The 12,309-nt window shown below is 44.2% G+C and overlaps 1 protein-coding gene across 1 annotated transcript in view; it reads right to left on the bottom strand.

Annotated features, from left to right (window-relative positions):
• Positions 1-12,309, bottom strand: part of LOC109300087 (protein eva-1 homolog C-like) — a gene marked incomplete at its 5' end in the record, with an annotated part of 311,854 nt that overhangs the window by 275,044 nt on the left and 24,501 nt on the right. The window contains one exon of the mRNA XM_019520695.1: positions 7,301-7,424. Coding sequence (XP_019376240.1) covers positions 7,301-7,424 — 124 coding nt within the window. The remainder of the gene's footprint in view (positions 1-7,300; positions 7,425-12,309) is intronic.

The raw sequence follows: 12,309 nt of genomic DNA on the forward strand, positions 1-12,309 counted from the left end.
AATTTACTGTCCTTCCCCACCCCGCCCACCCTGGATCTGGTTAAATCCTAAGTGATTCAACTCCTCCCTTATGGGCACTGACAGATGTGCATCTCCCCACTGTAACTCATGGCACTTCACAGAAAGTGCCATGAGTTACAACAACTCCTCTGACCCAACAGATTTTCAAGTCAAGCTTCATTTCAAATCAAGCTTCATTTTCAAATCAAGCTAAAGACAGCAACAGGAGTTGGGCTGGGCTGCATCAGCCCAACCCTGCTCCCAAGCTCAAACTGATAGAAGTTAATGAAGGTACTCTGCTTTGGAGCACCTTCATCTGAACCCTCATGTAACAGGGATTAATTTGTCACTCATTGGCACTTTTAAATCACTCTGCAGCCATGCACTTCTGTCAGGGCATGGCTGTAGAGTGCTTTTAAGAGGCCGATTGTGTGACAAAATGTCACTTCTGTCAGAGCCCTATCTGTGGCTCTGTGACCTACAACAGTCCCTGGTTTTCATTCTCTGTCCCCACTTCAGATATGGATTCCATGACCTCTCCCTCACTTGAGGGGATTGGCTTTTTGTTGTGGTGGTAGGCTCCATCCAGTGGGCCACAATCTGGATAAGCCAGAACATTTCACCAACACAGAAAAATTACAAGGAAAACTCAACATTATTATTTTACTGTATTTCCCCCCTTTTAAATTACAGGCAGAGGTTTTTGAAAAAACAAAGTTTGTTAACATTGATGTCTTGCTCTCCACATAGTTATTTATCCAGAAAATCAACTGAAAGTCTTAAAATTTCCTCTCGTAAGACAATGCAGATACTTCTCAAGCAGAATTTCTCCCAGTTTTGAAAGGCAAGCTGAAAACTCAGCCACCAACCAGTTGTGGAGGTTTGAAACTGTTTCAACAACCAGGAAGGCTGTTCGTTATAAATGACCTTGTCAGATTCCTTTAAAATTAGACTCACGATGCACCCATCCAATTTGCAGCCTTTAAAAGGAGCCTTTCCACCCTGTCACTTTGATTAGACTGAAGCAGTTGTCTTTTTATATTCTGCTTTGAAAAGGCTGGCAGTGTTGCAAATTAGCTGCTACATTTCATTTCCAAAGCAGGGCTTGGCTACATGGGGGTGGACTTTATGGTCAGATAAACAAAGCTATAGGGTGATATAAAGAAGAAAAAGAAAATGGGTACTGAAATGTATATACTATATGATGAGATGAAGTATAAACATAACACTGGGAGACAAGGACAGCTAAAGTCCAATTACAGCCCTTCCAATGACATGGTAATTTTTCCGTCCATATAGATGCTGATTTAAAACTGAAGTAATACAATTTCAAATAAATAGCTATAAAATGGGTTTGGAGGGGAATATACACATTTGTGTCAATTAAACTATGTCTTAGTTTTCCTAGTTGAAATATATGTGACATGGTGATAAATCACACTTCCAACACAGTAATGTTACAAAAATGAATTATTGGGTTAAAATGGATCTAATCCTATTTTGTTTAGCTCTGTAGTCACTGGGATTGGCCCTACGACATAAATCAGGGAAAAACTGAGCCAAATGATCCTAAAGGCAATAGCCCCATGTGTATTGTTACAGTATTCTTCCTCCACATTTAATGTATTCAAAAGTCCATTTTAAATAGGCTGCCCTGAAAAAACTCTACACTTGTTGTTCCCCTTTACGCTCCTGTCTCAGGGCAAAAACAGAGTTGGAAGAAATGCAGTTACCAATCCTCCCAATTTTATCCGGGCTTTAGGATTTACCTGCCTTGAAACTGCTGGATAATACACTTCTTTGCCCTGTTTATTGCACTGCGAGATCTTTATGTAGCCTCTGAATAACGAGCACAAATCTGTAAACCCTCGTTCCTGTATTAGCAAAAGTTTGTAGGATCAAGACTGGCAAGGTTCTCTGGGTAGATGTGATCTCTTTTATTAGACCAACAGAGTAGTTGGAAAAAAGTTTTTAGCAAGCTTTCAGGAATCTTTAGTTGCTCTCAAAGATGCATTTGCATTCAATCTTGAAATATTCGCCATATCTTGGCTTTCCTGGGCCAGTGCTTTCAAGCAGGTTTTTTTGTTAGTTTGCTTCATTTTAACCTTGCATTCTGGAATGCCCTGGCACTAGTTTCCCAACATGTTTGTCCTGGTTAATCACCATGAAAAATGTCCTATTCTTCTGGCGTCAAAGGGGTTCCTATGTCACTGACTAATTGTAAAAACAAACCTCTTCCCCTTGCAGCACTCAGAGCCATTTGTCACAATTGAAACGTCAACCACAATGCAGCCTCCATCTTCAGTGCATAAAGTTATGACAATTGTACACAATGCCTAGTGATTTGCTAGACTGTCTTTTGGTCTATTATACCTGAGGGCAAAGGTTACAAACTCCCAAATCCTTCTGGAAATGCTATTTACCCACCTGCCTTTGTGAGGAATGGCTTGGAGAGACTGACTTGTCTTTCTTTGTTATTCATCAAGGATTTGGGAAAAAAACCTCCACAGCTTAAAAAGGGTTCTTTACTAGCACCCCTTCCAAGGAAGCCCAGAGGACACGTCTGGCGGGACTGACAGAAGGCAGTTTTATGGTTTGCAAAGCTCAAAGCAGAATGGAGCAGGGAAACCTCAAGAGTATAAATAATTTGCCTTAAAAGCAAATCGTATCTGAGTGCTGGGTACATCTGGTGCCTGATCCTACCACAACGGAGGACGAAGGAAGTCATTGCCGTTTCCATTTAGGACTTGACTCTTCTTCTGAACCAATATTAGCCAGAAATAACTATCGATAGCAAGGGGATTCCACTGGATTTTTGACTCTCTTTCACATCAGATGCAGTTTTCCTTGACTCTCTCCAGGAAATATTGGATCTAGTGACTGATGCTAATCTCTTCATTCGATGAGGATGAAATCGTGCGGTTCTGAGTCCTGGCCCTGACAGCCAAGCAATGTGTGTGTTTTGGGGAGAGGGCTGCTTGACAGCATCTGAGAATCTCTGTCCATCAAGGTTTTAAAAAATAATTGACAGCCAGTAGTAATGCTGCATTTATAAGGCTTCGTTTGATCCTAAGCTCATGGATCTGCCCTCTGATACTTATAACGGCCTTTTATTTACACCTTTTCATCACTGCGACACTCCCTGCCTGAGGTTTATTGCCATTATAAATTTCCGCTCCCTGTATTTGAAATAATACAGATAAGCAAGAATGAGGTGATGGATGCAGGGGATAAAAGGCCTATTTTGCTGCCTCAGTAGACAGGCCAGAAAGATGTGCCATTTTAACAGCCCGCACTCCATCGTGCTGCTTAGAAGGCATGAGCCACCAAAGAGCAATGCGGTGAACAATACAATGAACTTCTCCTGCCACCAATAAAACTGTCTCATGAGGGAGACTAATGTTTTTCTGAAAGGGCCAACAACTACTGAATTACCAATCTATTCCAGCACTAAAATTAATCACTGGTGCTAAAGGAGCTAAGAATACATTTGGTCTCCTCTTTGCCTTTGCCTGGGATTTCTAGAGAAATAATGGTTTCTTTGGGGGCAAAGCCCTCCCCCACTCCGTGTGCATAAAGTGTGCAGGAAAGCACATCAGAGGAGTGAAAAAGAAGTCGGTGCAAAGCTCTCATTAGCTTCAGTGGTATAGGATCAGGCTAGCAGGGAAGTGGAAAGGTGGACAATATGTTGGATGAATGGCAAGAAGAGGTCCCTCCCAAAATCTCTTGTTTTTGGTAAATGATCGGGCTGCTCTGAAAAGGCTGTATGGATGACTGCCTGGCAGAAGACAGGTGGGGGTCTCGCCGAAGGCTCTGTGCCTTTCTGCAGCAGAAATCACCTTGTGATAAAGATCCTTTGTATGCCTTGCAAATATTACAGTGAGAGCTAACACATATCACCGGGATCACTTATTAATACTTTACAATGTAGGCAAAGCTACATAGGCTAGGGACAGGCATTGCCTAAACCAGTTTGACCTAAATCAGTTAAGTCTAATACTACATTCAACCAGGTTTATCTCAAACCAGTTTCAGCCATTTTCAAACTAGCTTATGTGCACTGAACATCTGTTCTGTTACAGCTGTAAACCAGTTTCTGATCACTTAAACCGGTTTACGTGTAATGTCTGTCCCAAGCCATAAAAATCACAGCACCCACACGACAGTGCAGCCATTGCTGGAGTGCAGCATGGCAGCTGTTCAACAGGGCATGGCAACACAGCACAGAGGTTGAATGTGAAGACTTTTTTTCCCAGTTAAAACTGTACAGGGATAAGGTAAATGAGCTTATGTTGATTTGAGCCATGGCGTCCCTACTCTTTGGAAACGTGCTGTGGGGTCAGGACTTTTAAACAGGACCAATATTAGAAGAGGAGGCATCTCCAGTGCAGTCTCCAGAACAAAGGGTCTCTATTAAGATTGGATAAAAGGAAGCAAATTATGGATGCTTTTCTCTACCAAACTCTATCTATATAACACTTCTGGCTCTTCACCCCTCACCATGTAAGTCCAGTCTCCCTTGCCCAACACACTCCTCCAATCCTTGAAGTACCTTTTCCAATCATGTAAGTATTGTTATTACAGATGGACGTGAGCAACAATGTGGGTCTGATCCCAGACTTTCCAAACCTCAGAGGTTCTCTTTTCCGTGCTCTGGTTTGGTTCATCACAGCCACAGCGGTCAGCTACAGAGTTTCATCCGCTCTTCCTTCCATTTCAGGGATACTCAGCGTTAGTACCTGGCTACGGACCAGTCCCAGCTCTCAATTAGATGAGCTCTGCAAGAAGTGACGTGCCATTGGAGCCCTGCTCTGGGCTAACCTCACAGGAGAGAGTGGTTTGCTCTGACAATAGGTACTAGACAAGGGCATCGCCCTCTAATAACACCTACTCATGGCACACAGAATATGTCTTAGTTTACAGCAATAATAAAAAAAAAAATCCTATGCAGCTTTATGTCTTGAAGATAAGTTGGAAAAAACAAACCCTAAATTTATTTAATCGTGTTGGTGAATCAGGATTTCAGTTAGAGGCCATGTGTGAGAGGCCAATTAAATATTTTGTCAGTTCCCTCTAATTGTATGTTCCTGCAGCTTACTTAGTAATTACACTCAATGGGTCTAAATGAAATCAGCGTATTACCTGCTCACTGATGAGCAATAATTGTATTTTGCATATGGGGTTTTTTTCTTAATGTTTCTGAAATATGCCCTGCAGACTGAATTTGCCATGCGTTCAGAGCCTGAGCTAAACCCACTTCAAGGACAGTCATGGGTGGGAAATTAATACAAGCAATCTAGCTCTGCTCCCTCTTCTCAGGAAAATTTCCCTCTGTCCCTATATCTTACTCAAAACACAAAAACCCACCCCACACAAACGCTTTCCTGCCAAACACGTAAATAGGGGAACTTTCCAAGCCAATAAACCTTCACTTAGAGATGAGCTGCTAGAGTGTCTTCAGTAAATTAGCACAATCTGCTCCAAGCAGGTTCCTCAGCTGAACCAGAATACAAAACCTAGGACTGCTTTGTGGCATAGGCGCCAGGGGCAGGTAATTATTTTGGGCAGAGGGCCGCTTACTGAGTTTCGGCAAGCCCACACTGTTCAACATCTTCATCAGTGACTTGGACGAGGGGGTAAAAAGCACCCTGTTCAAATTTGCTGATGACACTAAGATGTGGGGGGATGTGGGCACACTAGAAGGAAGGAACAGACTGCAATCGGACCTAGACAGGTTACAAGGGTGGGCGGATAAGAATAGGATGGGATTCAAAACAAGTGCAAGGTTGTCCTCTCCACAACAGAAGGCTGAGGGGGGATCTAGTGGCCTGTTACAAACTAGTCAGGGGGGACCAGCAGGCATTGGGGGAGTCCCTGTTCCCCCGAGCACTGCCAGGAGTGACCAGGAATAACAGTCACAAGTTGGCAGAGGGTAGGTTCAGATTAGACATCAGGAGGTGCTACTTCACGGTCAGGGCGGCTAGGATCTGGAACCAACTTCCAAGAGAAGTGGTGCTGGCTCCTACCCTGGGGGTCTTTAAGACAAGGCTAGACAATCACCTTGCTGGGGTCGTTTGACCCCAGTACTCTTTCCTGCCATGGCAGGGGGTCAGACTCAATGATCTGCTCAGGTCCCTTCCGACCCTAGAAACTATGAAACTATCAAGGGCCGCATGACAGGCAGCGCAGGGCAAATTAATATTAATTTTCTAAATTTTGTAGGGGCCCTGCGGGCCGGATAGAATGGCCTGGCAGGCCACATCCAGCCCCTGGGCCACATTTTGCCCACCCCTGGAACCAGTGCAAATCCCCACAACTAAGACAGCATGGCAGAGACTTGCCAGAACAACATCCTAATCTCACACTTTGTACAGACATTTTGCACACAGAGATGGACATTGAAATCACTTGCACAGACTCCACATGTGGGTTTCATTAAATGCTTTTCATTTACCTCCTCGTGGGTTGTGACAGCACTCTCTGCTCAGTTAGCACCAGAGCCTGGATACTGCAGCAAGTCTCTTATATTGTGCCACTCCTGCTATTCAGAACAGGATCTCTGTGTCTCTCTCACTTCATCTTAAAATCTCCTTTAATATTAGAATATTTTTTCCCTTTGCTCCCACTTTTTTCTAGTTTCTCTCCCTCTCCACTGTAACTAAATAACTGTATCACTAAGCTTGCTCAGAGGGCTTGGAATTTGGATCGTGTGAAAGAGGCTGCACAAAATTGAAGCCAAACTTGGGTATCTAAACGTAGGCCTCCCCAGAAGCAGCCCATATGTCAGAGACGTTGGATAGATGCAGCTCCCCTTAGGCTATTGGCCACATGGATTGTTGTGAGACTGTCAGTGCGTGTTGCCAACAACTGCCGAAGTGCAGACTCATTTCTAATGGGTAAGTATATAAGTACACAGTTCCCCACACCCACCAACCCCTGCCCCCAGTCAGTGCAGAGTGGAAGTCACTGCAATACAAAGCTGTAGGAGCCCACCCAAGGATGACAATGTTACAGGGCAGCATGAGCTAAACGTTGGCAAGAGCATTTGCTGGCACCTGCACAAACAATCCTCCAGTGGACTCCCAGCGAGAAGGAAAGAGCCAGCCTGCCAGCAGAAAAGCAACGCACTAGAGAGCAAGGGAGGGGGACCTTCCGCGCTCAAATGGTTTATAATTACATCAAAAATAAAGGCGGAAGACAGCAAAATCCCTGCAAAAGAGAACCCTCACTGCAAAAGATTAAGCAGGGAATGAATGGTGATCGCACAGAAGCAAACAGATTCATTGGAGAAGATACTTACTTGGCCTGCACTTGTACCACACGATGAGGTACTTGCCGGTTCTGGGGCACGGGTCTATACCAAACAGTCGGCTATTGACAAGAAACTGGCAGCTCCGTCTGTCCTGGCACTCATCCAGGATTTTCTACATAGGCAGGTGCATATGCACACACACACACACACACACACACACACACACACACACACACACACACACACACACACACACACATACAGAGAGAAACAAAAAAAATAGAAAAACAGGAGCACTTTAGTATGGATAAAAGAGCGTATCAAATGGAGACAAGCTTTAGAACAGCAGTGGGATCTTGGCTTTGCTGAGGCAGTCTAGGGAACTTGCATGGAGGGGTCCCAAATGCTTAGTATCCTGGAGGCTAAGAACTCTTCCCAGCATTGTTGGGTACATACACAATAGCCCTTCCCATAAACTAGCCCCATTAAAAAACCAGAATGCAGGCAGTGTAGCACCTTGGAAACTAACTGGTTCAGAGCAACATATGCCTTCCTATTATTCATAGCATCTGATGGGCTAGGGACAGACATTCAAAAAGTCTGAGGCCGAACTGATTCAATCTAGTCTAAACTGGCTAGGCTGAACCGGTTTGTAACTGTTCAGACATCCCCTCTGGATTAAGGTAATTTAGGCACATTCCTGTAGTGGCTCAAGCTAGGCTAGAAGCTGTGGGGTGCTAGAGCAGCCCTCCCTTCCCTTCCACAGTGCTGACCTGAGGGGACATGGCCAGGCCTCAGCAGGACGCTCTGATTAGGGAGGGGTTCCCCCACTCCTGACCAGCCCAGCAGGGAATTCATAACAATGTGCATCACCCCTAACTCAGTGTTTATCACCTCATCAGAAAACAAAGCCTCTCTCCATTAGTTCAAGCTCTTCTTAAGCAGCTTTTCCAAGGAAGGAACTGGTCTCCCACAGCACGGACCGTAGCCAACATGTGGTCTGCTAGGGGAAGCCAGGAAGATTCCTGCAGACTCTGCCAGAGCTGCAACCAGGGAGCTGAGGGGAGGGGAGGGGCCAGCCCTGCTGTGAAGCAGAGTCCCGGCCAGCCCAGAGAGCATGATGGGATGCTGGGGGAGTCTGATTTAACTTAAACCAGCAATGGGTCTGGGACAGACATTGCATAAACCAGTTAGACCCAAATCTGTTAAGCCTGATACACTACATTCAACCAGGTTTATCTCAAACTGGTTTCAGCAATTTTAAAACTGGTTTATGTGCACTGAACATCTGTTCCATTACAGGTTTAAACCAGTTTCTGATCACTTAAACTGATTTATATGTAATGCCTGTCCCTAGCCATGAAGTTAGGTTGTCAGCTCCTGAGGTACCTGACTTCAGACCAACACAGCTAACTATCTCCCTCCATTTACAAGAGATTTTGTACCCAATTAACTTTAGACATTTAAAAACAAGGCTTCAGTTAAAACAGCACAAGTCTGCATATAAACAAGACCTTAGGGTAGGCTGCTTTAGGAGAGTGGACTGGAGTTTACACAGTGAATACCAGACCATTAAAACATATATGGCCAAATTCTGATCACACCACCATTATGGTTGTTGCTGTTGATTTGTTCACGAGCTCTGGATCCCCCACCCCTTTGCTTTTAAAGGAGGTCTTTTCTTGATTAGATACGAAATTTTGGTCATTCTAATAATGAGCAGATATAGCAGGAACAGAGAGATACAGCTAACTTAAGTTTAGCTTGTTTCTCCCTCTCCCCGGCTGGTTTTCTTTTAGCTGAACTCATCCAGGGCTTGCGAGTCTGATGAATTCTCTCCCCTCGAGTACTTTTGGCATTGCCTGCTTATGCAGTCCTCTTCCCCCAGCACCCGCCTCACACCTCCCCATCCACAACCTACTTATATAACTCCATCTTCAAATCCACAGGGGCAAGACATTCTGTCTCCTGTTAGAAAATAGCTTCATTAAGAAAGATTAATGATTTTTAGCCCTATGATCCTTTACAGCTCAAGGGGGGAGCAGTATTAAGTGGGGCAGTAATTAAGTTTTAAATTCGGCTGGATGACTTGGGTGGTATTTACCTACCCCTGCAGAGCCCCTAAAGCTTTAAAATTACCATAATGTTTGCCTGACACACATGAACCTGTCAGAGCATTTTGACTGAGACCACAGAGTGAGGTAATTCATTGGCCTTGTTAAGTCCCTGCTTTACGGCATGCTGAATTCCCTTCCCAACCCGATTAATTTTTGCTTGCAAGGAGACTTCAGAAAATTCAGAGTCTCAAAAGTTCTCCCAGGCTCCCTTGCAGACACTCTCTCTTTATTCTTCTCCCTGCCCCTTTCTTTCATGCTGACCTTTTCTCTCTCCCCACCAATAATCCTGCTACTGTACCATACATGCAGAACCTTTCTTTGCTTTCGGACATACTTTCCCCGTGCCACAGGGACCCTCCATCTACTCTCAAACCTTGATTGCATGTTCCATAAGTCTTCCCTAGCCTACACCTCTTATTATTAGGGAAGATGGGCATAGATATCGGCAGGAGCAGCAGAAGCAGCGGTTCTTGTTTAGATGACTTAACCATTTCCATTTCAAACCCCCTCGTTTTCGGTCATTCAGCACTTCCTGCAGCCTGCACCTTTGGGCTGACATTTGCAAGAGTTTGTCTCCGTGGGAAGTGGCATTTTATTTTTGAGCTTAAACAAAGATAATTCATCCATTTTGTGAGCAAAGCAAATGAAGAACACATGCTGTGCTTTGCTGGTTATAAAACTTAACACAATCCTTGTGACCTTTACAGTGTTAGCTGATGGAAAGGCACGAAAACAGCCTTTAGCAGAAAGAGGTTCTTGGAAGTTTCTACACACAGTTAGTTATAATTTGACTGAGGTATGAACATTACATACCCCACGCAGATCCAGCCCTCTGGATCCAGCCTCTTTTCATATAGCTCAGAAAGCACATTGGTAAGAAGGATAGGACGCTACTCACCCAATGCATGATAATAGTTTCCTACAGAGTGCAGTGATGTGTGAGAAAATAAGGGGAAGTCTCCAAACCCAAACACCAGTTCATTTTGTAAGGTGCACAGAAAATTATGTAAGTGTGCCCCCTCCCTGAGCCCTGGCTCATTTAAAAGGTTCGGCTCCAATTGGACCGTTAATTACTAACCTACATCAAGAATACGGGAGTGAAGAGAAGACCCTCAAAAAGTATTCTTGCCTCTGAGAAAAAAGATTTCTTCCCTCAGGAAGGCAGAGTCCAGTTCTTGGTGAGCATCCACATTCATTCCCATCTGAGTGGTATTGTCAAAAGTCTTTAATTGGTCTAACTGCTCCAAATGAACCGCTCTTTCACTGGAAGTTATCACTGAGCTCCTGAATAAAGCATATAAAACATCTGCCTGTCCTACTGAGCAGTATGCCTCCAGACTCACCTCTACATGCCATGCACATCATATAAAAACTGCCAAAAACTTAGGTTTTTCCAATCTAAGTGATCATCTGACAAAACTAACACCTTGTGTGACTTCATTAGCATGCAGCCAGTTTGCTCATTTGGTAATACACCTCTGAGCTCAAGTTGTAGCCACAATGCTGTAAACCACAGACAAAGAAGTTTAGCAAGAAAAGCTTCCTGTTGATTCTCTCATTTTACATCCTCCTTCATTTTTTCCCAGGTACTGTAAAGCTGAAGAGATGGAAAAGTATGACAAAAATACAAGAAAAGTCCTTGACCAGTCTGGACCTGTGTTAAGACCTGACACATAGTATTAGCCATAACTGACACACAATCGACTGATTACATCAGCATCATCTGGTGGGCCCTCTGCTAGTACAAAATAAAGTCACATTGTATTATAAAAACCATGCTAGCAGAGGAAGAAGGGAAAGAATTCCTGTCTGGCTCAAAACAGGGGGAAGACACATTAATTGTCTTGTGCAATTTTATAATTGGGTTCCAGTGGTAAATCAAGCCAGAGGGCTGACAGCCAGAGCCCAGGAGGGAAGTCATGGCAGTTTAAATCCATTCCATTCTCTGCACCCTAATCAAGTTGAGAAGCCCTGAGATTTAGGAAAGATAAAGTAAGCAAAAAAAAGGTAAATTTAACAAAAACAAACACTAGTTGAACCTCTGTGATTTATGCCCCTGATTAATCTCCCTTCAGTGACCTGGGTCTTAAAAGCAAGAGAGGCCTCAAGATCAAAATCAGGTCTTTCCTGTGGAAATGCAGTAGGAACACAGCTGATAAGCTTTGTGATACTTGCTAGTGGGGTTTGGATATTATGAGGAAGATATGTTTAACAAGCAAAACTAGACTGGAGCTCTGCAAAGGAGATGTTTTAAAACCTTGCCCCCAAAACACACACACACTTTTCCCCTCTTCCAGGTACTCATTAGGAATTGCATGCTCTATATATCATTCATTTAAAGTACTCCAAACAGTGTTAGCACATGAAGGCAAGGCTCTGTCTATTTGGATCAAGGGTGAAATCCTGGCCCCAGAGGCAGTGATCAATTGCAAACCTTCCATTGACTTTAACAAAGCCAAAATTTCACCCAGGGCAGCTCTGCAAACAGCATCAGTCATGAAAAGGACACAAAGATGACCTAGGACACTTCAGAAGACAAATCTAGGAACAAAATTCATAAGCTAGGGACAGAAGTTACACATAAACTGGTTTAAACCTGTAACAGAACAGAAGTTGAGTGCACATAAACCAGTTTCAAAATGGCTGAAACTGGTTAAAGATAAACCTGGTTGAATGTAGTATCAGACTTGACTGATACGGATCAAACCAGTTTATGAAACTTCTGTCCCAGACCCCTTCCTGGTTAAGTAAAATCACAGTCCCCCAACATCCCAGCATACTCTCCAGACCTGAGCTGGGCTGTGCTGTCTGCTCCAGAGAGCAGGGTTGGCCCTACCCCTCTGCTCCCAAGCTGGAGCAATGAGGGCTGGCTGATGGGGGGCAGCCCGGCTGGAGATGCAGCCCAGTCTGGTGGGGGGAGACTGGGGCCAGAGATGGGGG

Source organism: Gavialis gangeticus, unplaced genomic scaffold (assembly GCF_001723915.1).
Source record: "Gavialis gangeticus isolate Ggan-Ray unplaced genomic scaffold, GavGan_comp1, whole genome shotgun sequence".
NCBI classification, from domain to species: Eukaryota; Metazoa; Chordata; order Crocodylia; family Gavialidae; genus Gavialis; species Gavialis gangeticus.